The 27,619-nt window shown below is 44.8% G+C and overlaps 3 protein-coding genes across 7 annotated transcripts in view; all 3 read right to left on the bottom strand.

The window, feature by feature from the left end:
- Positions 1 to 16,599, bottom strand: part of LOC101938579 (inactive cell surface hyaluronidase CEMIP2-like) — a 67,191-nt gene extending 50,592 nt beyond the window's left edge. The window contains exons 1-13 of the mRNA XM_024107531.3: positions 16,176 to 16,599; positions 15,180 to 15,735; positions 14,235 to 14,404; positions 13,774 to 13,962; positions 13,223 to 13,392; positions 11,909 to 12,118; positions 7,552 to 7,757; positions 5,812 to 5,881; positions 4,996 to 5,124; positions 3,752 to 3,837; positions 2,169 to 2,300; positions 2,013 to 2,048; positions 955 to 1,107 (exon numbers count right to left, since the gene is read on the bottom strand). Coding sequence (XP_023963299.2) covers positions 955 to 1,107; positions 2,013 to 2,048; positions 2,169 to 2,300; positions 3,752 to 3,837; positions 4,996 to 5,124; positions 5,812 to 5,881; positions 7,552 to 7,757; positions 11,909 to 12,118; positions 13,223 to 13,392; positions 13,774 to 13,962; positions 14,235 to 14,404; positions 15,180 to 15,735; positions 16,176 to 16,599 — 2,531 coding nt within the window. The remainder of the gene's footprint in view (positions 1 to 954; positions 1,108 to 2,012; positions 2,049 to 2,168; positions 2,301 to 3,751; positions 3,838 to 4,995; positions 5,125 to 5,811; positions 5,882 to 7,551; positions 7,758 to 11,908; positions 12,119 to 13,222; positions 13,393 to 13,773; positions 13,963 to 14,234; positions 14,405 to 15,179; positions 15,736 to 16,175) is intronic.
- The window catches only part of CEMIP (cell migration inducing hyaluronidase 1), a 147,868-nt gene extending 130,673 nt beyond the window's left edge, over positions 1 to 17,195 (bottom strand). For all 4 annotated transcript variants that reach the window (XM_042856672.2, XM_065559328.1, XM_065559329.1 and 1 more), the window contains exon 1: positions 17,058 to 17,195. The gene's annotated coding sequence lies outside the window, so the exon portion shown is untranslated. The remainder of the gene's footprint in view (positions 1 to 17,057) is intronic.
- Positions 17,196 to 17,962: 767 nt separating this feature from the next.
- LOC135973907 (uncharacterized) lies at positions 17,963 to 26,573 on the bottom strand. 2 transcript variants are annotated; one of them, XM_065559331.1, is made up of 4 exons: positions 25,906 to 26,044; positions 25,412 to 25,688; positions 22,096 to 22,599; positions 17,963 to 19,011 (listed from the first exon to the last, which is right to left on the bottom strand). In XM_065559331.1, the coding sequence occupies exons 2-4, from the start codon at positions 25,596 to 25,598 to the stop codon at positions 19,007 to 19,009; spliced, it is 696 nt and encodes a 231-aa protein (XP_065415403.1). In that variant the 5' UTR covers positions 25,599 to 25,688; positions 25,906 to 26,044; the 3' UTR covers positions 17,963 to 19,006. The 2 variants fall into 2 exon arrangements, with proteins under 2 accessions (XP_065415403.1, XP_065415402.1); XM_065559330.1 differs by lacking the exon at positions 25,906 to 26,044 and adding an exon at positions 26,339 to 26,573 and having other exon boundaries at positions 18,874 to 19,011.
- Positions 26,574 to 27,619: the final 1,046 nt, after the last annotated feature.

The raw sequence follows: 27,619 nt of genomic DNA, 5'->3' as shown, positions 1-27,619 counted from the left end.
GGAGCTAACATACAGCCCTAAAAAGAGAAGAAGTGAGATCCTGAGTGACTTTTTCTTTCTTTGTCAAACTGGGTCATATGTTGTTCGGACAGGAAGAAAATAAATGTACACCCACTGGAAAAGGAAAATAGCATCCAGTCCCTTGTTTGGGGACTTCAGTGGGAGATTTGCCTGTGTCAGGAATGACGAATCAGGTGCTTACTCAGTAAAGGGTATGTCTATACTGCAATGAAACGCCTGTGTCTGGCTCATGTCAGCTGTCTCAGGCTGCAGGGTGATAAAATTGCACTATAGACGGTTGGGCTTGGAGCTATGGGACTCTTCCCCCGACCCTCACAGGGTCCCAGAGTCCAAACATCTACACCAGACTTTTACAGCCCCATATCCAAAGCCCCATGCATCCAAGTCGGCTGACACAGGCCAGCCACGGGTGTTTAATTACAATGTAGACATACCTTAAGGGAGATCAAATGTGTGTGCCAAAGTCTCTTTGGAGTTGGATGCTAAGGTGTACAGGCAGCCTTGTCTCCCCACCCCTTCAGTTCAAATGGAAATTATCCAGCTTTCCCTATGATGCCACACTGGCATGTCTGGGTACAGAACAATATTTACAATTGAGTTATAGTGTAACCAAGAGAGCCGGTCAGCCCAGACACTGGCTGCGATTGTAGCACTGAAAAAAGTTCTTGGTTTCTTTCAAACTTTCTAATCCACTCTCCAGTGACTAATAAATTAGGCAGAAAAATTACATCAAAGACATCCAGTTGTTAAAGCTCTCACCGCGTTTGTCTGGAGAACAGGTTTTATTTGGATATTCATTGGTTATGGCCTGTATAATAAATTTAAACATCCATTTACATTACCCTTTAGTAGCCACATTCATTTCAAAGGCTTTTATTCTATCACATTGTTCTTATGCTAATATCAAGGATAAATGCTAGATGAATAACCTACTTGTTTCTGGGTAGTGTTCTATATTCTCCATTTGCCCCTCTTCCCCAGTAGCTGTTTTGTCCTCCCTGGGAGCCAATGTTGTTGCTTTCTCCAACAAAGATGGAATGTGCAACTTCCAGGCTGGAACCCTCATCTGTTGGGAAAGTTCCATCACTAGAATTAGACAAAGAAAAATGGAAGGTAACTATGTGGCACAGTTCAAAAGAATAATTAATGAATAATTTAAAGGAGCCTTTAATTGCACTTCTGAAACGGTCATTTTTAATCTGAAGAAATGAATCTGCAGGAATTAAAAAACAGTCTTTAGAAACCAGCAAATTAGTATTAAGCACCATTAATACTGCTAATTCAGTGGTTCAGGCAACTACAGTTAGGTCTGATTTTTATACAGCATCCTCCATCCTAAAACATTTTACAAAGCATGAGCCAAACTCTAGTTCAGAATTGGGAAGTTACAAATTCTTTGAAAAGTGTGAAAAAACAAAACACAGCTAGGGTCGGATCCAAAGCTCATTGAAGTCAATGGAAAGATTCCCATTGTCTGCGACTGGCTTTGGACCAGGCTCTTAAATCACATTTTATCTCAGAGAGGTTTCTGGTTTACAACAGAACAAACCTTTCCATTACCGGCAGGTAGTAGGAACGTGGTCAGAAGAACCACTCTACAACCACACAGAGGGCCTTTTCCTGCCACTTCTGCATGGAAATATACCAAAGGTATGGACATTTTTGGTCTTGCCTTGACTAGACTGAATACAAATCTCCTTTGCAGGCACCAGAATGTTTAGTCTAAGGGTTTAGAATCTACAGCCCAAAAGTCATAATGTCTGATTATTGACATATTCCCCAGACATGATAAGGCAAAGAAATTGAAATGCCATATTGCCATTTTCATTAATAGCTATTAAGGGAGAGACCTGATGTGGTTTGGGAAGGACATGTGAGATTCTTGCATCTTAATGTGACCACCAGGGAAGCTCTCCTCACCTTCTATTCTTTAACGTTTTAAATTATGAAGAACCCTGAAAAACACAGCATACTGAGAGAAATGAAATTACCTAGCTAGAGTGAGTCCAATTCCATTGTCTGAAAACCTAGAAAAGAAGAAACACAAATGTGTAACATCCGACATGCCTCGTAACTTAATTTGTCCTACAGACCCACTTATGTCAGTAATGAGCAGAACGATATAAACTGTAATTACAGTCACCTACCCACAGTTGCGGAAAATAATGTCACCGCCCCTGGCCCAGGCCCCATGGTCGTTATTTTTAAAAGCGATGAGGCCATCAATTAAGGCAGGAACTCGTGGTTTTACAGGGTCAGCATCCTGATGTGGGCGGAACCTGAAGCAAGGAATCTAGTTATTATACCAGAGCAATGGGAAATAACCTTAAACACAGGAGGTCCTGTCAGTCACAGCTAACGGTTTCCACATACTGAACTGATGGGTTTAAGAGAAGTAATTTTGTTTCTATTTTCAGCTGAATTTATGTATTCTGGATCACATTCAAAACAATAGCTTCATTTCGGTATTGCATCTTATTGCAAGGCTAACACAGAATAAACATTAAGAGTGAAATTCTGGCCCCAGTGAAGTTAGTGGAAAAGCACCCATTGATTTCAATGGAGCCAGGATTTCTCTCTCAGGGCGGATTTTCAGAAAGATCTATGTGATTTAGGAGCACACGGTAACATTTGCAAAAGCACCTGTCACTTGGCTGCTTTTAGAAATCCTACCCACAAAACCCATTGACTTTCAATGGGACTTGTATTCCTAAATCACATTGGTATTTTGAAACTCCCACCCTGCAAGAAGATGCCAACTGATGATAATTAAGTGACATGCATGAGCTATCGTTCCAGTTTTAACGTGGGACTCCCATGTCTGAAAGCTTCACTCAGCATGAATCTATACATTTTCCAATCACTTTCAGAATATTTCTTGCCACACTTGCTGCTTACTGAACACTACGGAATTTGGGAAGGAAAAAAAATCCCCTTATTCTTTCCCAGTCCATCTTCACATTGCAGAAGGATGAAACTGAAACTCATGGGACTATATTGTCCCCTCTGCTCCCAGAAGCAAGGGGGCCGAGGCAGGAGGGAAGCCACAGAAAGAGGAAGTGTCACTTCCGCTGCATTGTTGTCCCGATCCTTCAACTCCGTGGGAAACTCAGTGCTCTGTGAAGCTCACAATGTACGAGTGAGGTGAGGCTAGCCAGGACACTGCAGAAGAGAATGGCTGATCTCTGCAGCCTTGCTCCACGTAAGCCCACAGGATTCTAGTGGGTTAGCCAATAGCATTAAGTACTCACTTTCCCTCTCTGTGACATGAATCCCTGGAAGCTCTCCCCCCCCATACATTTATAGACAAAAAGAGACACCCACGTGTGAAGATTATTGCAAACAGATTATGTAACAGATGGCTGAGATTGTACCCAAAATCATAGGCACTAATTATGTTGTGAAATTGATTTTATCATCTAGATTTCAATTAAGTCATTGATAACAATAGTTAACCAAATTATGAAAACTCCATTATTTTCAAGGACTCCTCTGCCAACATCTCAGAGCTCCAAGTGCACATTTATCATTTTTTAAGCAACACTACAAATGACTCAGCACACAGTTCTGAAATATTTGCCTCTTTATATCCCAAGTTATGGGTCTATATTCTCAGGCTATTCCATCCATAACAAGGTCCAGCAACCTGCTGAGTATACTGCAGGCTCCTGAAAACACCAGAAGCAATAAAATGAACCCAAACACTTTGATCCATACGGTATTTACTCACCTGGCATTATCTACAGTAAGATACTCTCGAGGATTTTCAGCACTGGCTTTTGTCGTCTTTACTCCTTTTCCAATAAACAAGCCAGCCTGAAAAATATTTAGGAGTTCAATTATTTTAACAAGGAGACCACAAAGCACAAGCTAAAGAAGATCAAAGGGTATTATAAATGGAACACAAACATGGTGGCTGCCCATGTTTAAGGCACCGTAAGCCCTCTGCATGCCAGTGCTTTCCATCCCAAGTATTGGCCTCTGTGCCATTTGGATGTTGTCACATTATTACAGTGGCCTTAGTGTAATATATCAAAGTCAGGGCAGAATGCTACAGTGCTATGCTCTTTACTTAGTCATTTAAGTGGGCTTCTGAGCCAGAACAAAGAATGTAAACCCCATCACGCCAGGAAATAAAGCATTCCTGCTGGCCCCGGGAGAGAATTTGAAAGAATAATGTTGCAGAGAGGGAACAGTGCTCCTGCTGAGAGGCAGGACCTTAATTCCTCTTAGACTTGTAATTTCTTTACAATCAAAGCAGAACGTGATCCAGTGAAGTTAAAGATTGCAATGCAGTGTTATCGCAGAGATGAACCAGCACATACATGGACAGAGCAAGATAAAGTTGTATGAAGTTCTCTTTATCTACTAAAGTGTATCCTAATAAAACAAAACAACAACAATGTCCCCAATTTGATACAGTAATATTTGCCTCCTCTCCATCTGGAATCCTGAGCAATAATGAAAAAAGGATTCTTATTTGTAGATTCTGTCTTTATGGCTACAGTGCATTTAGGGAAAATGCTTTCATGGAATTACCTTCAAATGAGATTAAAGTTATTGCAATTATTTTGAAAAAAAAATGGCAGACCAGGATTTGGCCCTACTCCAGCTAGTTTGCAGGGCTCTGGTCACACCCCCCCACCCACATTGCAGTAGAGAGTAGCCTACAGCCTTCTGCCCTTTACACTACATCTACTGCTATGTCCCCTAGGTCTACACTACAGCGACTGCTGCATGCGTTCCTCTGTGTTGTGTGGAACAGAGCGGCATACTGCCCACAGTCTCAGTTTGTCCAACTGTACAATAGGAATAATACCACCCATGGACATTGCAGAGATGTTGAGACAACTGTTTAGTCAGTGTTTGAACAGCACTATGAAAGTGTTTCTAGTCCATGCGGTCTGAGAGCTACCTACAGTAAGTGCTAAATCTTATTACATTTGTGCAAATGTATGAAAATCTTTTACATGCCTTGAAATTAGAATGGACTCTGTTGTTGTAAAATATCCCCAAGGGAGTGAACTCCGCCTGTGCCTCTGGGTATTGTCCCTCAGACTGTCCGGTTGGAACCCGGTGGAAGATGTACCATATCCCCACATCCTAAAATACAATAAAAAGGTTGAGACTCTGGGCAGTACAATAAATTCTCAGACCTTATAGTATTTAGCTTTGCCAGATGCACCAATATATGAAATCAAATGTTCAAAGAAACTTCTTACACAGCCTGCAAAATGAGCAGGCACCACTTTGTACAAAACCAACACATCTGTCTACACAAGCTTACTCCACTTGCATGCACAAATGCTCATCTGGGCACATACCTGTGGACTTTGCATGCACATATATTGGGGGTATGAAGGAGAAGGGTAGATGGAATTTTGGCTTAGGGAACATGCCATCATTCATACACATGATTTTCATGTATAGCTGGGGTTCCAGTTTAATATTAAACATTATTATTAAATATAGTGGTCACCATTACAGAGTCAACATTTGCCAACAGAAAACCACACACTTATTTCCTGCTTTACATAAGGGGAAACTGTGGTATCACATATCAGTTCTGTGCACATGGATGATCTCTGGACACAAATAGAACTTTCAAGTTCACTAGCAGTGATATTGTACCAGGCCAATAATTACCTAATTGCCTTTGGCTTTATGCAGCAATAGGCACCCAGATTCTACATTAAAAATGTGATGCTTTTCACACCAATGGCATCAATAAGTGGTGCATGCATGTGGATTGAAGGTGATATATGGCCCTTGCTGGTTAAACGAGATTACCTGAGCACCAGCTGCTGCATTCTCTATCAAATTGTTGTTTGGGTTAGCAATCCAGAATGTGCTGACAGCCCTGAAAATAAAAACACAAAATGATCCTAAGGAGTAACAAAACAGGAAGGGCTAAGCTTTTATAGCATTGCATTGGATTTTAGCCACAACGCTCCCATTGATTTTAAAATTCCATACATACTCTTCATGAAAAATAAAAGCAATGATGTCAGATGTGTTCATTTATGGACCTACATACTGAAAGCATTAAGTTATATGAGGCTATTCACACAAATTCTGTGCTCTGTTAAAATCAAGTTAAGGAAACCCGAGGTCATTTTTTTCAAGAATTTGCTAGGGACAGAATTAAATAGCTATGGAAAATGTCTAAAAACTGAACTTCTGTTCCCCTTTAGAACTTGGAGTGAGGGAGGAAGGTCTAACTCCCTACAGCTTTATGATCCATTCAGAAGGACACCAGATTAAGCATCCTCTGCAAATTGCAAACAGATTATTAATGGGATTAAAGAGCGATACCAATTCCTTTGCTCAGATTAAGGACACTATCAAGAAGGAAGATTTATGGTGGCACAGACAAAAGTTAGTTATATTTATGCAAACATTACGGTTTATTAAAGCAGACTTCCCTTTTGGTTTAAGAAAAATAAGTTTGATGGACAATATATATCACATGTAAGGAAAAAAATATATATAACTATTTACTCATAGCAGCTAATTTGATCATTTTTAATCAGAAAATTCTAACAAACATTTATTTTTTAACCATCCTATTACATTTGTATGGTTTTCATGCTCATGGGAACAGTCCTAAATCAACATGAGTATCCTATTGGATTGGATGGTTTGCAGGAATGGCTCAAATACCTGCAATACACCTGTGCTAGCCACGAAAGCAACCTTAGCATACTCACAGGAGTAATCCCAATGAAGTCAAATGGGATTATTGGGCGAATAAAAATTATCAGGATGTGGCCCCTAAATTTTATCCCGGAAAATACAGGGGTCCTGGGCTAAACTATGCTCATCAGCAACCCTAGTTGAGTCAATGGGATCATATTAGTACCCATATTACAATGGACCATTTCTTCAGTTTGGATGTGTACTCCAGCCACCAATAATAAGGATTTTTTTTTCCCCTCTGAGCAAAGTGCAACAAAACATGGCTAATTATAATTTATGCTAATCTTTACATTTGATCCCCTAATGTACTCATGTGCTAATGGCTAATTTACTCTAGACACTATGATCCAAATTCATCCATGGTGCAAAAAAAGGGAAAAAACTCCCTTTAAAGTGAATGGGATTTATATCTGCTTATGCCAGGCTGAAATGAGCCCCATTTATCAGACAGATTTCATGGAACCTTCATTATCCCAATTAATAAGGATTCAGAGACGAGCAAAATACTATATTGTTTCTCTCACTAGAAACAGTGACAAGAATGGAATTTAATAAATAATTAATTGACTGAGATTCAGGTCTCTATTAGCAGAGACCTCCATGAGTCTCCACCTCAAGACACTTTACCTAGTAGCTAATATTTATTTAAAAAAATAGAAAAATACCGTAGAAGCTAAAATTATCACGACCCCAATAGTAGCATGTGTCAAACTTGGGAAAACAAACCCCACTCTGTAAACACCTTAGTTTCACCTCAGTATCATAATTTAGTACTTTCAAGACCAGATGCTATATAAAAGTGAAGACTTATTATACTCGTTGAGGGCTTACATGCAGTCGGTGCTTGGTATAGGTACATAATTCCCATAGACATTGCTACGCATTGCGAGGCACGTGGCTTCATTGCGGTCTGAAGGCAAGATTGTTCCAGGCTTGGTAAGGAGGCCCAAATTGTGATAAAATGTATTGCGTTGCTCCAGCCCATCTTCAAGGAAAAAACAGTGACCCAAAGTATCATAGCCAATAGTATCTTTCACCTGAACCAATTATACAAAACATGGGTTACATGTTAACTACAAACAAAGATGTTTGTTATTGATAAACTTCAAAAACCTTTAAGACCAATTTTGCCACCCTCACTCACACTGAATGGTACTTTCATCTGTGAGTAGTCCTGGAACTAAATCCAGAGTAAGATATACTCAGTAAGGGTAGGGTGACCAGATAGCAACTGTGGAAAAAATAATTTTAAAAAAATTGAAAAAAAATGGGACTGGGGGGGCGGGGGGGGGAGGGTAATAGGTGCCTATATAAGAAAAAGTCCCCAAAAAACAGGACTGTCCCTTTAAAAAAATGGGACATTTGGTCACCCTAAGTAAGGGTGAACTAATTTGGCCCTTACTAAATTCGGGGCCTGATCTTCCTCACATTGCAGTCAACAGCAAAACGCCCATTAACTTTAATTTGAGTAGGATCACATGCATAATTAATAGCAAATGCTGCAATTCTAGGTTTGAAACTGTACTGGATTCTATGTGAGAATATTTGGTACAGATACAGTATTGTGGTATTTATCAGCATGAGTGTGTTACTCTAGATTTCTTTGAGATATTTCCCAAGTGGGCTGGGGAGAGGGTGGGGGTGTGAAGAGATTCAGTAAGTGTTTTAATGCAGAAAAATTTGCACTACTAAATTCAATAAGATGTTTCATCTACATTCTCTGGTTATTAATTCTCCTAATGATTTGCAGAGGTTGCAATCCATCATGTCTGCATTCTTAAGATTAACTGGACACGTGCACAAAAATATTTCATTAAAACATACTAAGACCAAGCAGACTTAGCATAAGCCTGCTTTGATGTACGGCATTACAGTGAGGATTTCTAAAATTTGTCTTCATAACTGAAAATACTAAATCAGACCAGTTAAAATACTAAGTATTTTTTGCCAAATCTTATTTGACAGGTTTCAATGAAACTTTTAAGCTAACTCTATACTTTAAATGATGTCGGCACATTTACTTGCAGTCTTTACAAGGACATTACTCAAATTGATGTCAGTGGGAATTTTGCATGTATAAGGAGCAAGACTAAATAATATGAACCTACATGGTTTCCTCTAGGTACAGAGGGATAGTTAAACCAGATACAGTATATGAATCTGGGGGAAAAGGATGATTATTATTGTAAGTGTACTTGTATTCAGTGTTTATCTGCTGTATACAAGTATACTTACAGGATATGAATCTGGAAAGCAGTCTGAAAATTGTATGGTACAGACTTGTATAATTGCAAGTGACACAGTTGCCAATTCCCACTGGCATTCCTTTTCCCCTGATAATCAACTCCTTAAATTGGAATCAGCAGCTTTTGTATGTGTCTCAATGAGATGCCTAGAGAGCACTTAATATACAGGCAAAAACAACACAACCCCACACACACGACTGCAGTTTTTGGAAACCCCGTGACAATATTCCCACTCAGAATTCAGGAACATATGCTGAGACTGAGAGGGTCAGTTGCAACAAGCCTGAGCAATCTAGAAGCAGTGGCACTGAGGAGTGTGCTAGTCAGTTCAGCCTTGCTAACTGACAGCTAAACCCATTTCTGAGCTAACAATGCCACATGTCTTTGCCAGCCTCCTAAGAATGGTAATGTTCTATCTACATATGTCCTTTAGTGTGATGGGCAGGAGCAGTGCTGAGGATGCTTTCAATCAGCAGTGAGCTAAGGAACAAACACATAAGACCAAGTACTCCTCTTTGGAAGAAAATAATGATTAACAATAAATCTCTCCATGCCAGAAAGACAGAATTTCAGTTGCATCCTTTGATTCTCATGGATCTGGCTGAGGGTTGCAAGCTTGGATTTTAGATAAGTGGTGAATGATGAGCCAAAAGCCGGCCCTGTGCCTGAAACAAGATTTAACTTTTAATTCAGGGTGTGTGTGTGTGTGTGTGTGTGTGTGTGTGTGTGTGTGTGTGTGTGTGTGTGTGTGTGTGTGTGGCAGGGGGGGTGTTGGGTTTTTTTAAGCCAGAACAAGACAGGAGCTCCCTAGTAACTTTCGTATCTGAAACCACACTGACCATACACCTAATTGGGAATAACACTGTTTAAAGATCATTTATATTTGCACTGAAAAAAAATCAGGGTCCAAAGAAATAGTTCTGCAATCATAATTTTGGCCTGATTATCCTGGTGTATTCATTAACATATATTACAGATAGAAACCAAAGGTTTGGAAAAGAAGTACCATACTACCTATCACACTGTGATATTGGGAGTAGCAGACTGTTGTATGCTTAGGAATGAAACTCTGTCCACTCAGCAGCCTGGTGCTCCAGTAGTGTTTCCAATATGAGATAATTAGGATGCTTCCAAACCCTGAATTATACATAGCTCAGCAATACAATATAAGTGACCTTCATGCTCTGCAACTTTATACAGTAATGACTACAGTGTTCGGTGGCATGTGTTGTGCATGTCAGTGAAGTAGCAGGCATGTCACAACCCGCTTTTCAGCTGTGATAAGTAACCTAAACTGTGCTGCGAGGCTGCTGACTGTGTGCCAGGACTGTGCCATGTCACAAAAGAGCGGATATCTGAAGTGCCTTTCATCTCGTTGACAGGTACACAATTGTGCCACAAAATGCTGCATCCCACCTTATATTTTACTAAGTGCTCCAGTTTGTTCATTTGCGGTAGCATAAAACTGGGGAAAAACCCTGTATCAAAGTTTCTCTTCTCCAAACTCTGAAGCATCACAAAATAAGGCCAAATTAACGTGTATAATATATATTTTAACATATTACTCAGTTGTTCATGCACGGAGATATTTGTTCACACCTGAAATCTCATATTGGTCTGAGAGGACTAGCTACAGGTTTATTTTAATTACTGCACTGGAACAAAAATGATTTCCTTCACAGATTCAGCTAGTACATTTATCTACTCATTGATTTGTGGACTCAGAGCCTTTGCAAACCCATATGCTAACCCCTGCAGGGCTAGATTTTGCATTTGGGTTTCTAATTTAGTTGACAGATGTGGAATCTCAGTCAGACAGCTCCCTACTGACTACACTTTTGACAAGTCTCAGGAGCGCAAGTTATTCCAGTTAGGTCAACATTAACTTATTCTCTAATTGTTCACCTGATTCAAAAGGTCTAATATAAATAAATGATTTTATTTGTGAGGAAGGGAAGGGAAGACACTACTTATTCCATCAACTTTTGGAGGTTCTGCCAACACAAACATAAGATATGAGGAACTGACAATCAACCCTTTTTGGAGGAGATCTGGCCAATGCAAACAGATCCTCAGGCCCATAGAAGGGGCTTTCAGCCCCTTACACACTTACAAGTACAGTACCAAATGGGCACATACTACAAAAGCAGTATTAATATGTACATGTATAGGGGCAAGAATAACGTTTCATGAAGACTGCATAGGGATCATGGATAGATCAGGGTGGGGGAGGATTATGACTAAACACGGGTAACATGCCCAAGTATTTCCCTGCCAGTGGGGCCTCACTTCAGCACACCATGCCATTTCATGGGGGTAAGGAAAACATGGAGATGCAGTGGAGAAGTTTCCTGAACAAATGTTGGCACTTTCTTGGTTGGCCACATATTTTCTGGTAAGCCCCTTTCCACAATGACCTCTGCCATAGAGTTTGAACTAAAGCCAAATTCTCAAGTTCTGTTGGCTTCGCAGTGGGCATTTTGGCCCTTCTTGCTCACATTTCTTTCCCCTTGGTTTTACAAATATTTTTGGATTAGTCTAACATTGTTCCTGACTTCAACTATAGCTCGATTGTATCTCTGTTGCAAATTCTAAGGTCTGTAACTTCACCATGTGTTTGATAAATACGACAGTTCAGTAAAAGTGTCACTCTATCACAGATTGCTCAGAACAATCACCACAAAGATTTCACTATCTCATCATGCTTAATTATAAACATAATATACAGAACTTGAAATTTCTTTCAACAAGTAGAGCCATTAGAATGTCAATTCTAAAATTTAACTATTTCAAGGTCTCAATCCAACAGATGCACTAGAAAAAAAGAGTCATGCCTCAAAATACTTAATTGCATTGTGTTAAAGTGTGGTAGGACATATTACATATTTTTTTTAACATTCAGCAAAATAAAGGAAGTAGTTTGTCAGTAAAATATATCTTACCAGAAGGCCATGTGTTCCATGTATGGCAACACACCTAGAGAAACAATGGTGTATGGCCAGATTATCAAGGTAAGTAGGGGATTCATAGCCTCCTTTCTCATCCACATCTCCAGTCAAGTGAAAATGAACGGGATAGCTGCCCAGTATTTGCTGCCCCATGTTTTTTAATTCCACTCCTGCCATGTGAACGGAGGTAAAATTTCTTTGGATCTATTGAGACAAATACAGACCTAAGGAAAGAATTTGCAGTACAAGAGTGTGACAGCAAAAAACAGACAATTGTCAAACAAGCATCAAGTAACAAAGTGCTTGATCCTGCAAAGTGCTAATCTGCTCCCATTGACTTCAGTATAGGATTGGGCCCAAAGGTTGCATCTTTCTACATATGTCTCAACTTCCCAAATACCAAATGGGGAGTGGGGTCCAAAATGAACAGTATTGAACCATTTATTCCTGGCAATATACACACTTATGTAATAGCTATAGAAAAAAAAAAAACACTACTGCCAGCTAGCAAAAAGTCATATCTAACATCTTTATGGTGCCACCAAAAGTCTATATTTCCTAGTAGCCTCATCTCAATCAAATGCTATTGGGCTAGATCCTCTGCATAGTGCCATTGATTTCACCACCTGACCTCACTGAGGGTACTCTGATTTACATTAGCTGAGGGTCCATCCGGTTATTTTTGGGGGGGGGGGGCAGATTGTGATTGGGATCTGCATGGCTGCACAGTGGTAAAACTCTAGCGTGATCCTTGCTTCCTTGAACAGCTGCCCAGGGGCCACTCACAAGAGTAGACCTTGTGCTCTGGAAAACACAGGGAATGCTTGCTCCTGCTATCCTACAGAGATTAGTATACTGAAAATGAAAAGGGATGTGAACGTGGGATCAGGACCTACCCCACCACCACATGGGCCTGTGAAGCAGGGTTGAGCCACTGAGGGAAGCAGTGCTCCATCCTAGTGAATAAAGCAAACTGTGCCTCTGGAGGGAGTAAAGTCTCCTTCTTGGGTAATGTAACTTCCCAATGACCCTTGCTCAGGGCTATGGCTTACAAAAACCAAACTAACCCAGAGGAGGATAGAAGTGTATATTACATCTTATATTAGAGGTGAGCAAGAGGGTGTAATTTAATTGTGGATCAAGTTTTGCAAATAGCTCAATAACCTTTTAGTATTCCCTCTCATTACACACAAATACATACTTGCTGTACCAGGGAAAAATATGTAACTGTCATTTTACATTACTCATGTCTAAAGTTGGATAGTAAATAAATATCTGAAGTTGAGAGAGAGAAAAAAAGCCACTTACTTTAATCTGTCCTCCAAATGTGTCATAGGAGAAAAACTGGCATTGATTTTGTCCATAACAAGACTCTTCCATTTCTCCTTGAATAAGTATATTTCTAGTCAGGAGACCAACTTCTGCCCTCATATCTATGCCATCTACAACTTCCCCGATATGAAGATAAAGTGGGCTGCCTGTGGGGGGCGGAGGGGGGAGTTATATATTTAAATTTAGCTAAGTTTACTATCTTCATTCACCACAGTTCTAAACACCTACACAATTTTCTAACAAGAGTCAGTCAGTCATTTTACTTATAATGAATTTCTATGTGTTTCACAACTGTGAAGGGTCTGATCCTGCAAGTGCTAAGCACTTCTGTTGAAATCACTGAGCAACCAGCCAGCAAACACAGGCGAGTGGTCTCATTGCCTTCAATGGACAACACTCTTTTGTGTAAACTTACGTGCATAAGTATTTGCAGGACTGGGTCCCAATTTTGCAAACTTCAGCTAAAGAGGAGTTAAAAGGTGACAAATATTTTTTGCACAGAAATAGGTTAAGAATATATGTCATACCATCAATCTTCACTTGATTACTTTTACATTCAGGGCAAGGAAGGAGATTAAATTCTTCAGCTTGATGCATGGAATAGTCAGTGCTAGCAATGACTATCCTATCACCAGGTAACCAACTTGTAACTTCATCCACTAAATGAAGAATTATGCCTTTGGACACTTCCACTCTAAATCCATTATGAGGAATCCCTAGGGGGAAAAAAACAGTCAGTTATTCTTTACTGCTGTGTACCAGTGCATTTTGGATAATTGCACAGAGTATCTACTCAATCAATTTTAATGAAATAATTCAAGGTCTGGTATCCTTTTATGGGGCATAAAGACTACGCCCAATTATTATTTCATGACAATGTTTGTCTGTGATCCCCATGCATCTGACCAAGTTCTATAATATTAGTCTAAATTAGTTCAGATTTTAATGGCAGAAGAAAAAAAGAAAAAAAAAAAAGAGCACACTACACCTTTTACCCATCCACTGAAAGCAGTGACTCTAAAATGGATTCCTTCATAGGTTTGAAAATCTCTTCCTGCTATTGCTATCCCAGTTGTTCCATTCCCTTGATACTGTTTTCGATCTTCTGTTGTTGAAAACTGACCACCTCCAAGGATCCCAACCAGAGCCCAGGGCTGCCTGAGTAAGATCAAGAAGAGTCTGATCATATTGACAGAAATACACCCTGTACCCTACAACCTTGAAAGAGCCTTTGTACATAGAATCCCTGTTAGAGAAAGCATTCTTAAAATAAAGCAAGCCTGGATTCTAAAATAGTCTCCCATACAGCTCCCTTAATGACTGTTTTATTTATTTTATACACCAGTGGCTTGAAAAATATGAATGTTTCCTATTTACCGACGTTTGCTTGCTTTGATCTTATTAGTACACTATGCACGTGGGTATGCGTTTATATATAGTTTGGCGATCAGGCTTGTTAAAAGTAATGTTGAATTCAAAAACCCTCTTAGAGGGTAGGGAGTATTACAATCTGGAGCTGACAGCTGTCAGCTGTTAGGAAAGAGGCCCAGGAGCTGTCCATGGTGGCGCTACAGGTTTCCAACGCCTTCCTGCACTCTCTCTCTCTCTCTCTCTCTCTCTCTCTCTCTCTCTCGTGCTGACAGACACCATGTTCATGTCCTTGTGGAAAAGCCTAATCCAGGCACCGGAGAAGTTAGTTCTAGCCCGGTGTCCTCCTCTCTTTGGCGGTCACACACTAGTGCTGACCGCCCGCAGAATCAACACGCCTGGGGCTAGTTTGCGGTTAGCTTGGGTTGTGATCCCATGCTGGACTAGGTGGGCACGTGGATTAGCTACAGCAGATCAAATATTCTTTGCCCAGAGGGCGAGGACTGAAGCTTTTGGGCTCGTGCATGAAGCAAATCCCCACGCGAACACCCCGCTCCGGTCTCACCTGTACCCCAGATGCAGGATGTGTTTGCTATGAAGAAGCTCCTTGAGGAGGAGTCGGGTCTCCAGAGTCAAACTCTTCGCTGCTGAGTCTCCTACTGCGGCTGCCACCACCTTGCCCGGAGCTTGGGTGGCTAGAAACTCCCGCAGCCTCCTGCTCTCGTCGGCCAGCAGGTGCGTGTCAAAGCGACCAGCGGCCACCACCCGGGCTGTGTCCGCATCAATGATCCGGATGTTGAGGCCTCGGCTGCTCCAGCGCTTCTCGGACTGGTAGGATCCATAGGGGAGCCCGCCCGCGTACAAGGTTTGGTCCAGCAGCGTCCAGGAGCGAGGCTTCTTCCCGTGTAATTCCAGGGTCCCCCCTCTGTCCACTCCCAGGAATTTCTTTCCGTAGTTCTCCACCTCCGGCTCCTCGGTGGCCTTCCCGTACAGCGAGATGGTGGCCCGGGAGTGGTAGGGGCACCGCTGGGAGCCAATGTGCAGCGCCCCGCCATCCTGAATGAGGATGTAGCGGGCCCTTAAGGCGATGAGCTGCTGCTGATCTGCAAACACCAGCGCCCCTGGAAGGGAAGTGGGGAGACTCGCACGTGACGCCAGCGACTCTTGCCCGGCTTTCCTGGGCACATGGCAGCCCGGCTAGCAGGGCGCAAGCCCCCTTCGGCCACCGGCAGGCCCGGCGCGGCACACAGGATCGTGGGGGCTGCAAGCGGACGGGATCAGTGCACATCGCCCCCACACGCCAGGACATTGCTCTGACCCCCCCGCCCCCATCCAGACTACGGGAGACCTCGGGTAAGTCTGAGCCGGGGGGCGCCCAGGTCTAGTGTCCAGTGACCCACCCCCTTCCTTGAGGGGATCAGGCCCCTGCGGTTCCCTGGGGGAGCCTGCTCCGTCCCCAGGCTCTGGCCATGCCCGGCTGCAGCTCTCCCCCCAGACCGGGCTCTGAGCGGCTGGCCAGGCTCAGGGGAAGGCGGGCGCCAAGCCCCTGCTGGCTCCTTACCTCCGTCCTGAATGCGCAGCGAGTGGAAAGTCGCGGAGCTCTCCAGCCTCAGGGCCTCCCCCCTGCCGATGACCACCGAGCGGCTGCTGTCGTGCCCGGGACGCCAGGGAGTCAGGTGCGAGGCGCGCTCGGGACACGGCCCTGCAACACACAGGCGCACACGCCGGTTCAGTGCAGCCCGCCGCGCTCTGCCCGCAGCCCGGCTCCAAGCCCGGAGGATACGCACCTGTTGCGCTGGAGTTCGCCGCTCCACCCCTCTCGCAGGGGGCTGGGGGCTCCGGTTCCCGAGGGGGGCAGGCCCAGGAGAGGAGAAGGGCCGGGAGGAAAGTCCTTGGGAGGAGGATACCGCAGCACTGGCGAGACGCCCCCGGAGGCTCCTTGGTCGCTCTCGGACTCGTGCGCCCACGGAGAGCCGCGGTTCCATCCGGTCCTTGAGCCCTGCCCGGCTCGCGGCGGGGCTTTGCCGGCCTGAGCCCGGAGTAGCAGCAGACACCTGCTGCCCGGGACGGAGGCTCACCCAGGCTGGGATAGCCCCACACGTGGCGATGGACGCTCCGAGCCCCAGACAGACACACACACACAGACACTTCATTCAAAGCATTTTATTCCCACCGGCCCCCGCTCTCCGGCCCCCCCGGCGGGGCGGGCGCCTCTGCAGCCCCCTGTGGAGGAGTAAAGCGGCGCTGGGTACACGCTCCCCGCCCCGCAGACACGTGGGCTCCGGCGTCTGCAGGGGGCAAAGCTCCGGCGCAGACACAGCGACGTCCCCCAGCAAAACCCAGCCCAGCCACGGCACCGGACACAACCCGGCGACAGACCCGCTCCAGCCGGGCCGCCGCGGGGCAGAGCCGCCAAAGGAACAACGTGCTCCGAGCCTCTTACCTAGCCCCGGGTGCTACTAAGCCACAGCTGCCAGGCAGGGCTCCCTTCGCTGCTCTAAGGAGCGGGCAGTCCCCCCCTCGGAGACGCGGGGCTCTGCAGCCGGAGCGCTGCCTCGCCGGGACAGGGACAGCTGGCGGGCGCTAAGGTGACAGCTGCTCCTGAGTGCCCGGGTGCTTCTCCACTCCAGCCGGGCTCCCCCAGCTTCCCTATTTATAGCCCATCTCCCGGCCTCTGGCGCTGCCCCCGCTGTTTACAGCAGCTGAGCCGCTGGCTCCGCCCACCCCGGTGACGCCGTCTCCTCCTGGACCCGCCGTGCGGCTCCCCAGATGCAAGGAGCCGAGCCGAGCTCCCGCCGGCGAGCATCCCCGCCTGGCCTGCCGGGGCCTGGAGGGGGCGCGCGCCGAGCATTCTGCGCGCACGTGGCCGGACCTGTCAGGCGGCGGGAAGGAAATCCCTTAAACGGGGAGTAGGGGAGCGGTGCACATTCCCTGCTAACATCAGACTGTCCCTTACGAGTTGCAGCTGCAGCCTCTCTGCTACCTTCCAGTGAGGTTCAGACAGGCCTGGAGATGAACAGAGGGAACGGGTGGCTTGGACTTCCTCTGTCGCTTGCAAAGTAGAGTCTTCACCTTAAGGGGGGCATGAGCTACCTGGGGCCCCCTATCCGCACCGGCAGGGAGCTAAACTTTTCTGCAGGGAAATTGGTAGAGGAGGTGAGCAGTAAAAGGAAAGCTGTTGCCAGGCACACCGGCTGGGAAACCCCAGTGCCCCAGGCTAAATGCTTAAGGAGTGAGGTGTGTTCCCCTTGCTACCCTAAACAAAGGTTGTAGGCAAATTAGGTGGAAATGGACACCTGCCTAGGACCAGATTTGGATGGCTAAGGATAATTTAGAGATACAAAGTGGTGAGGTTATCTCTTTTATTGGATCAATTTCTGTTGGCAAGAGAAAACTTTTGGAGCTTACAGAGAGCTCTTCATTTGTCAGTTAATCTTGCAAAATCAGTCTAATTAAATCAGCCTCACCCTTTTCTCTGGGATGTGTAGCCCTAGGGCAGCTGGGAATGACTTTTTGTTTAAAGAACTCTGACGGGGAGGACTAAGAACAAGAATGCATGAAAATCGCAGGAGGTAGGATACCACTGGTCTGAGGCTGAGACACCCATGGAGAGGTCATCTGTCCCACAACAGTCACATAATGCTGTAGAAAATACCTTCAGGGGATATTCCAACAAGTCTTGGGCCTGATCCAATGGGCTTTGGATCAGGTCCCTTGCTCTTAAATGATCTGCTCCTGCTCCCATTGATTGCAGAAGTCTTTAAACTGGAGTAAAAGTCCATTTCAGATTCCATTTTTTTTCTGAATCAAAGTTATCAGTATTTCTTATGCTGTTAAATGCAGCATGAAAGACCAGAGATTCTGCCAGGCAACGTGTAAATATATTAAAGCACAGATTTGTGGCCACTGAGCTGATTCATTCCCTCATCAAATGCTTCACTAACCATTTAAAAAACCTCCATCCAGAGGAGAGGAACAGCTGGTAGTGAGGAGACAACTCTACCAGCCACAGATACCACAAAAGAGCCAAGGCTAAAGAGGAGCCCACTGTGCAAAGCCATAAGTGCTGCTGATCGCGAACAATAAGGGAAGGGAGATACATTCATGTGCCATCATCTGGTCTCACTGTTTCAATCTGTTGCCTCTGAACTTTATTCTGGGGCAAGATTTCTTCTGAGGGAGGGGTCAGGGGCTATTAAATTATTCTGGGGCAAGATTTCTTCTGACATAGGGGACAGGGCCAATTAAATTGTTTGGAGATCTCTGGAGTCTGAATTCACCTGTTGTAAATGTGCAGAATTTCAGGTACAAGAGAACTAGAACTTATTTTCCATATGCATTTATCCAAGTGTCCGTTGCATCCCCTGACTGTCTTACCTTCAACTAAAATGTTCATTCTAGAGGAAAATAAAGATTAATAGACTTGACAAAAATAAAAATAACAGGTTGAGAAATTATATTCAAGCTGTATGTATTATGCTAATACATCAGTACTGGAACTAGATGTATTAAAAGCTTGGGCTATCACTAAATGAGGCCTCCCAGCCTACACTTGCCTTAGGATCCTATGCAACAGTCATTACTTAGGCCAAATTCTCTCTGATTTCAGTGGGACCTTTGCCAGAGAAAGAACTGCAGGTTCAGCCTTTAATTCTTTATTCATATGCTTGCGGAGATCTCCAGATTCTTACATTATTTAAGTAATTTCCAAACTCTCTCTCTCTCTCTCTCTGTGGTGTTAGTAGCAGCACAGCTATCATGGTTTGATTCTTTTCCTGAGGAAAAGGTTGCCTTGAGGTGAGCAATTTAGAGGCAATTTTCTCCCAGTATTGAAAAGTTCCTAACTAGCATGTGGAAAAAACTGTGGAACAAATTAGACTAGAAACATCTCTATGATTTTCTGATAATCCACTTCAGGAATATTTAGGAAATATTACTATCCGAGAGCTGACACTGAAGAGGTAAAATGGGGCTGATTTTACCCTTGACAAACCTCATTTTCAGGATTATTTTTCTTTTTCAAATAAACTCCCGATTAAAGTTTACACAATACTCTTCAACTACGCAAGATGTTTTCTCAACACAAGAACATTTCCAACCATGCAAACATTCTCACACCTTCACACAGGAAGACAGAACATCCTGTCTCATCAGCCTTTCCTAGCAAAAGGACCTCATTTTGCTGTTACTCTTACTCTTTTTTTTTAGGCTAATCAGTAGTAATCCATCCTGATAAAAACAAAATGGGTCATGCCACTCTTTCCTAATGGACTACCTGGTATTAGGAAACTTTTAACAATTCAAGCCCCAACATGTTGCAATAAATGTAATATTTTGCATGAAAATTTTAATTGGATTGACTGGGATCTAGTGAGGTCTCATTTAAAGGGAATGACAAAAAATAGCTGATTCATGACAGAGACATTTTGACTAATAGTTTGTTCCCACAATGCCCCTGACTTTCTTCTGGCAGTAGACACAAAATTCACACAGGAACGTAGGGATGGTACTTCCCGTGTAAGCACTTTCCTCCCTGGTAAACTCCCTCTTTGAATGATATCCCGTTTCCTTAATACTGCTCAGAGGGTGGAAGGAAAAGCAGGGTCAGTTTTCACTAAGTAGTTCCCACGGAATAGTTTGAACAAAAGTACCCTACCTAAAGCAGTCGCTGTTTCTACAACACAACCCAGTCTGTCTACTTTAGATAAAAACATGATGCTCAGGACAGTTTTCAAATGCACACACTACACATACACATTAGCACAAATTATATAAATAGCTTGGGCAACATATGTGTATGTATCTATGCACACACATTACATATATACATATACACACATACATGTATATATATACAGAGAGAGAGCGGGGATTAGTGTTTTGATCTGTGTTGTTTTGATATTCTTTTTTAATATTTCTTAATTACATAGATATAAAATCAGAAGCTACAAAAAAGCCAATAGACTGGTTTACCAGATAGGGGTGGTAATTGAGATTTGTCCACATCTGGTTTTAAATTCTACCAACAGGGGTCACCCTTGCACATGATTAGCATACTCAGGTCCTAATATCTTTCAGATGATTTCTCAAGGGCCCTTTTCATGAACAATACTGAGTAAGTCTTATTCCAGGATTTGTACTGAATTAACTGCTTGCAAGGATCACTTAAACCACTATACTTGCTATGACTGCCGGTTTAGGCTGGAATGGGTCAAAGCAGGAATGTGTTTCATAAGAATTCATATATAATGTGACACTTTATCCTGAAAATGGATAACATGAGGCTCCAACTTATACACCACCATGAAAACACAACATATTTTCAATAACTAAATATAAAACTTGCCTCTTCCCATCTGCAAATGCTACTGAGTATTCTGTGCTGATATTCGTTTTCTTAACAAAAGTTATATTATTTGCATCTCTCTGTAGGCAAATACATTCAGTTTAGTCTTGAGAAAATCAGAATACATCAAAGTATTTCAATTTGTTCTAATGGCTTAAAAACTTTAGTACAGCCACCTCGTCCAGAAATGCTTTGTATAACACACAACAAATTATTGATCATGATTTGTATTAAAGTAGCACTCCAAGACCCCTGTCAGAATTGCAGGGGCAGGGGCATTATGCTGGATATTGCACAGCCATAACATTCCCTTTAATGGCTCTTGACTTTCAGAGGTGGTCTTCTAACAGAATGGTACTCAACCTTTCCAGGCAACTGTACCAGTTAACCTGTCAGTCAGTGACCTCTACATTCTGCATCCAGAATCTTTCTAGCATCCCTTACTCTGCAGCCAGCAAATTCTCCTTTCTTCTACCTACCTTAATAGGATCCCTTCCTACTAGATTTTGAACACCTTCATCTCCCACTAAAGTCAATATGGACATTCAGGTGCTCAGCATGTCACAGGAGATGCTTCGCAATGCACTTTGCTGGTTTGGACATTTAATAATGAACACTGGGTTGAGGCTTTTACAGGGCCGCAGTGAGATGCCTATAACCCTCTCCTATTGGATTCTGCATATTCCTGTCTGCTTGTAGCAAACTATCCGCACAGCAGGCCAGATTGCAGGAGGCTGGTTTACAGCAGCCCATGCGCCACTGTGGGTTACAGGTCAGACAAGGGAATGAGAAGCAGGCAGCAGTGTCAGAACAGAGGCAGAATGTCAAGCCTTTCATTAAGGGGCTGATCCTATAACCCATGCCATTAATCCCACTGAAGCCACTGAGTAAGCATTGCAGGATCGGGCCTTATGGTGTGGGAGGAAATGGAAAGAGGGGAGGAAGATGGGCAACCAAGTACTAATCAATGGCAAAAGCTGGAAACACCAGTGCTTAGAATCCACCATTCTAACATGTATCCTCAAGCTCATAGGTGAAACAATTAAACATCATTTATCACATGAGGCTGGTAAACATAGAGACAAGCAGAAAATGTTAAGAACACAGGAAACATGCACTCTCCTTAGATACGTACCACTTTGTTTCACTTCAGACTTAAACAACATTCTCCTTGTTTTAAGCATTTGCGTCTTCAGCAATGAGAAGGCTTTGGATTGCTGGGCTTCATCCAATACTCCCATGTCCCTGAGGACCTTGAGCACACGGTATAACAACAGTGGCTTCAGTTTAGATTGCAGCAGCTTGAGAGGGTTGATCTGAATTTTGGGTGGATTGACTTCCTTATCACAGTTATGAAAGCGAAATATACTCCAAGCAAGTTTAGGTCCAAAGGCATCCATAAAAACATATCTGTAAAGCTTAAGGAGCATGTCACAGGATAACTGCTCTTCCTTTGATTTCTGAGTCAGGTTCTGATTTGTTACCAACCTTCTTCTTTCCTCATGACTTACAAGAGCATTACTTCTAAGAAGGCTGGAGAGTTTATATGAGCCAGGAGTCCCTGGGAGAATTTTCTTACTGTGAAATAGTCCTTCATAATCCATATCCCACAAAGAACTGTTGGGATTCAGGCTATTTTCTGAAATAATCATAAATACAGTAAAAACCTATTAGGCATAACCATGGAAGAACATATTTCCTCCTAGCAGATTTATAAAAGTATACATTTAAGAATGCTTCACTATATTACTGAATATATTTTGGCTTACTACACCAAAAATGTATTTTGGCAGGCTTACTGTATGTTTTAATAGCCAAATGAATAGACTACAATGATGACTCCTGTATTTTAGCTATTGGTGCTTTACTCTGGTTAAAGATTGTAATCTAAGAACCCATTTTGTGTATTTTCTGGTCTAAACTAGTATCTTACTCAAGTGTTTTTATAGTCTATATAAGTGTTATTGTATGTACATTCCTGAACAAGAACTAATGACCATAACAATGCATTCTGTTCTGTATGATGTCTGCAAGCAAATACAGTGGTAGCTACTACAGACCCACAATTGGACCACATGCATTGAGTGGCTTTGTGGTAGACTGGCCCTTTTTTTGACTTGGCTGAGAGGGGGAAAAGGCTCCTTTCTCTCCCCTTGCTTAGCCTACTCAGCTCTTGGGCCCAGATCTGGGGCCTGATTCAGCTCTCATTCAAGTAAATGGGAATCTTTACACAGACTTGAATGGGAGTTAGATAGGGCCCCTGCTGTAGAGTTCACCCTCGCACTCTAGAATGTTTTCCCAGTGCGTAAGTGGGCAGCATTTTGGCTCCACCCCACTATCCTCCACTTGCAAGATGCAAGGGGCCAGCTTCACCTTTTCAAGAGCTGCAGTAACTTAGGCTCAGATCCTCAATGGTATTTAGGCGCCCAACTCCCATTGAAATCTGTGGGAGTTTGGTGTCTAAATACCTTTGAGAATCCGTGCACTACTTTCTCCCTGGAGCAATAGAGAGACGGGGGAGGAATCGTGACTCCCTGAAACTTTCCAGGTTTGCTCCTGAGGTAGAGCAAGTTACACACCACCCTGTACTCATGTAAATGGAAAGCCTCCCATTAATTTCAATGGGCTTTGGATCAAAACCCCTGGGACACTATCTAAATAGGTTGCATTTTGCAGCCATGATATCACACGTTGTCAATTTAAAATATTTCTGGTTTGGAGTTTTTCCAATGAAAACCCAAAAAGTGTTGGTAGAAAATGTTAGTCATTTTTCCCCATGGAAAACTCAAAACATTTCCTAACTATATGTACTAATAATAAGCAATATTTTGTTTTAAACAATATATATATCTGCTAACCTGTCATGTGTTCTAAGCATCTGAGTTAAAGATAAAGTATTTAAGACTGTGATTTTATCTTTATATTATAATTACCAGCAATCATCTGAAAGATAAACTAAAGATCCTATTAGGGGCCTGCTTGTAAATCAAAAAGGGAAGAAACACCAATAGGGTTTGCTGTCTCCACTCAAGAGAGATCCAGGACTGGAAGTGGAGGGGAAGAGGTGCATTAGAACATAAGAACGGCCATACTGGGTCAGACCAAAGGTCCATCCAGCCCAGTATCCTGTCTGCCAACAGTGGCCAATGCCAGGTGCCCCAGAGGCAGCAGCGGCTCCAGGCACCAGCGCTCCAAGCGTATGCCTGGGGCGGCATGCCGCGGGGGGTGCCCTGCCGGTCCCTGTGAGGGTGGCAGGCAGGCTGCCTTCGGTGGCATGCCTGCGGGAGGTCCGCCAGTCCCGCGGATTCGGCGGCAATTCGGCGGCGGGTACGCTGAAGCTGCGGGACTGGCTGACCTCCCGCAGGCATGCCGCTGAATCCGCGGGACCAGGGACCTCCCGCAGGCATGCCGCCAAAGGATGCCTGCCTGCCGTGCTTGGGGCGGCAAAAAAGCTAGAGCCGTCCCTGCCCAGAGGGAGTGAATCTAACAAGTAATGATCAAGTGATCTCTCTCCTGCCATCCATCTCCATCCTCTGACAAACAGAGGCTAGGGACACCATTCCTTACCCATCCTGGCTAATAGCCATTAATGGACTTAACCTCCATGAATTTATCTAGTTCTCTTTTAAACCCTGTTATAGTCCTAGCCTTCACAACCTCCTCAGGCAAGGAGTTCCACGGGTTGACTGTGTGCTGTGTGAAGAAGACCTTCCTTTTATTTGTTTTAAACCTGCTGCTCATTAATTTAATTTGATGTCCCCTAGTTCTTATATTATGGGAACAAGTAAATAACTTTTCCTTATTCACTTTCTCCACACCACTCATGATTTTATTGAGGGGCAGAGCTGTGTAATGGAAACTTGCACATGGCCTACGTGTACATGCTTGAACTCAGCTAGTGCTCATTTTTGGGCAGGGGAGAGGGAGAAATGCAACTCCGATTATGGAGAGAATAAAGGAGATACATGTAAGTCATTACCAGCAAGAGAATCATCAAATAATAGTATTATATGTATTGGTCCTTCTCCCAGGGGCTGAAGTACTATGTGTTAAGGATGATGCTGATTTTGGACACTCAGTGGCTCCGGATTGAGGAAAAAATGTGGATCTGGGGAAGTCCAGAAGAATTTCCAAACAGTATGGAAGATGGGCGTGTGTACTCAACATGCTGTGGCAAAAGGGACAGAACTCTGGGGTCTATTGTTTGAAATGCCCAAGGACTGCTGGTTCAGCACTCTTGCAGGCCTCCGCTTTCTGCTTGTAAGCCGCTTTGCTGCTAGCGCGGCCCATTGGAAAGCTCTGCCCTGTCCACTGCATTTGTAATTTGAGCTGCAAAGGACTGGTCCTCATGTCATTCTAGCCAACCTCACGCGTCAGCTGCACCCTCAAATGCTACATTAACCAACCCACTGCGGAGCGCTTGCGGGAGACACAGACAATGTTTTACTAACTGTTTAAACTTGTCGCCTGAGAACCTGGGCAACGAGACAGGAGCAGCAGCAGGTTGGCAAGTACCAGGGCACGGGGGCTGGCTGCAGAGAGACGCACGTCGCTGGTTTTCTTCTTCGGGCGACGCTCAGCGGACTGCAGCCCCTCCGCTCTGCTCTCTGCCTGCAGGGAAGGTGACCTTGAAGCCATGGCAGCAGGCGAGCAGGCAGTTCTGCTAATGGGAGGCGCTGCTGCATGAAGGGACTTGGAGGCCGGGGACAGAGGCGTGGGATGTTAAACCTGCAACGAAGGCAGATGGAGAGATGGTCTCCCTCCGTTCGCTCTCTCCCGCCCGCGCCTGAGTCCCGCAGCACGCCGCTTTCCTCCCCGGCAGCCCCGCTCCCCGCTGCCTGGACCCCGCGCAGCCCAAGCCCGGGCGGTGTTTACGAGCGAGCGCCAAGCGGGGGAACCCGAGAGCTCCGACGACCGCCAACGCACCAGCCCGCCCGCAACCCACCAGCCTTCCGGGACTCCCCGAGCCCGGCCTTTGGATGACTGAGCCTCGCTCGTCTCCGCCGCCCAGCCGGGCACTCCGCTCTGCGGAGCAAGGCCCAGGCGCCAAGCCCCCGGGTCGCTGAGCGCGGCGCAGGGCGCCTGGCTGGGGCGCGCACGATGCCCCCTGCCGTCCGCTTGGCACCTCCAAGCCACGTCTCAGCCCCAGCCGCGCTCAGCTCGGCTCTCCGTGCGGGAAGCGCCAGGGCCCTTTCCCGGCGGCTGTGCGCCCTGCTGGGGGCGGCTAGGGGGGCTGCAGGAGGCAGCGGCCCGGTTTCTTGCCGCGGCGGCCCAGAGGAGGGCTCGGAGTGCACGGAGCCGGGGCGAGCTCCGTGCTTGCCGGGTTCCCCCGGCCGCCTGTTCCTCCTCTGCTCTGCAGCGGCGTCACCGCTTCTTACCTGGCAGCCCGGCTCCCGGGGACTCCCTTCCACCCCCAGCCGCCTTCCCTGCGAACGTGTCCAGAGCGCACGGGGCACAGCAGCCAATGCAAACCCCTCGCTCCCTGCCGAAAGCCACCCACCAGCCGGGTCCCCTACTGTGCCCCACGCCGGCTCCAGCAGCCGGCCCTCATGCAACTTGCCGGCGCGGAGTGGCTGAAGCCAGGCGCAGAGAGGATGCACCACCAGGCACTTCAGGCCGGCCCTGGAGGTCCTATTCCCATCCCCCCAAAAGTCTTCGGGAACGTGGAGTTGCCAGGCAGCAGTATAGGACCTCCCCCAGCTCCGGGCTAGGTAGATCAAGAGCAAAGGTACCTCGAGCTGTTATTTTTTAAGCTCCGGCTGTTAGGAAAAGAGGCAGCAAGAAGCAGCAGAGGGAAGTTTCTCCTCAATTTGCCTTCAGGTGAAATCCAAAATGAAGGAGTGAGTTAGGTTCTCACTTACTGAGACTGGCCAGTCTACCACAACACAGCTGGCTTGTAAAGAGACACCTCCACAGTACAGTTTAAGGAATAGAAAGAGGGTTGATGCAATTGTTTTCAAAGGCAATTCTTCTTAAGTATACAGGTAAACATTTCAATAGGCTTGTACTGAGTAACAGCAGAATTTAGGCCAACCTTGCTATTCTTCTTGATTTGGTGAATCCAGATTATTTTATTCTAGAAAACATTCTAGAAAGTTTTGAGCCAGTTACTCCTCCCCCACTAAATAATTATAGGTGTACTGAAATGTAGGAGACAAACATTTTTACACATAGAAAATACAGTAGGGAACATTTAAAATTCAAGTGATAAACATCTCCAAAGATTAGTGGGTGCATTGAATGTTGCAGATCCAGAGCACTAATCTGAAAACAGAGTTTGGTGCTTATTTGGAGGGCTAACAAGTCAGCACCCCATGTAGGATTGCCCCAATTTAGGGGAAGGGCCTGGACACATTCCAGCAGAAAGTAACAATGATAAAGGATCTCCCTAAGGCTACATCTACACTACGGGGGGGGGGGGGGGGGGGAGATTTAAGATACGCAAATTCAGCTACGCGAATAGCGTAGCTGAATTCGACATATCGCAGCCGACTTACCCCGCTGTAGGGACGGCGGCAAAATCGACCTCTGCGGCTTCCCGTCGACGGCGCTTACTCCCACCTCCGCTGGTGGAGTAAGAGCGTCGATTCGGGGATTGATTGTCGCATCCCGATGGGACGCGATAAATCGATCCCCGAGAGGTCGATTTCTACCCGCCG

This window comes from Chrysemys picta, chromosome 10 (assembly GCF_011386835.1).
Source record: "Chrysemys picta bellii isolate R12L10 chromosome 10, ASM1138683v2, whole genome shotgun sequence".
In the NCBI taxonomy this organism is placed as follows: domain Eukaryota; kingdom Metazoa; phylum Chordata; order Testudines; family Emydidae; genus Chrysemys; species Chrysemys picta.
Note: the sequence above shows the minus strand (reverse complement) of the source record. Positions and strands in the feature narration are given on the sequence as shown.

Excerpts from the sequence above, each read along its gene's own strand:
- LOC135973907 (XM_065559330.1), bottom strand. The coding sequence starts at position 25,598 with ATGGCTTCAAGGTCACCTTCCCTGCAGGCAGAGAGCAGAGCGGAGGGG. Across the intron at positions 22,600-25,411 it reads TCAGGCGACAAGTTTAAACA|AAAATAGCCTGAATCCCAAC; the intron begins GTTAGTAAAACA and ends TGATTATTTCAG.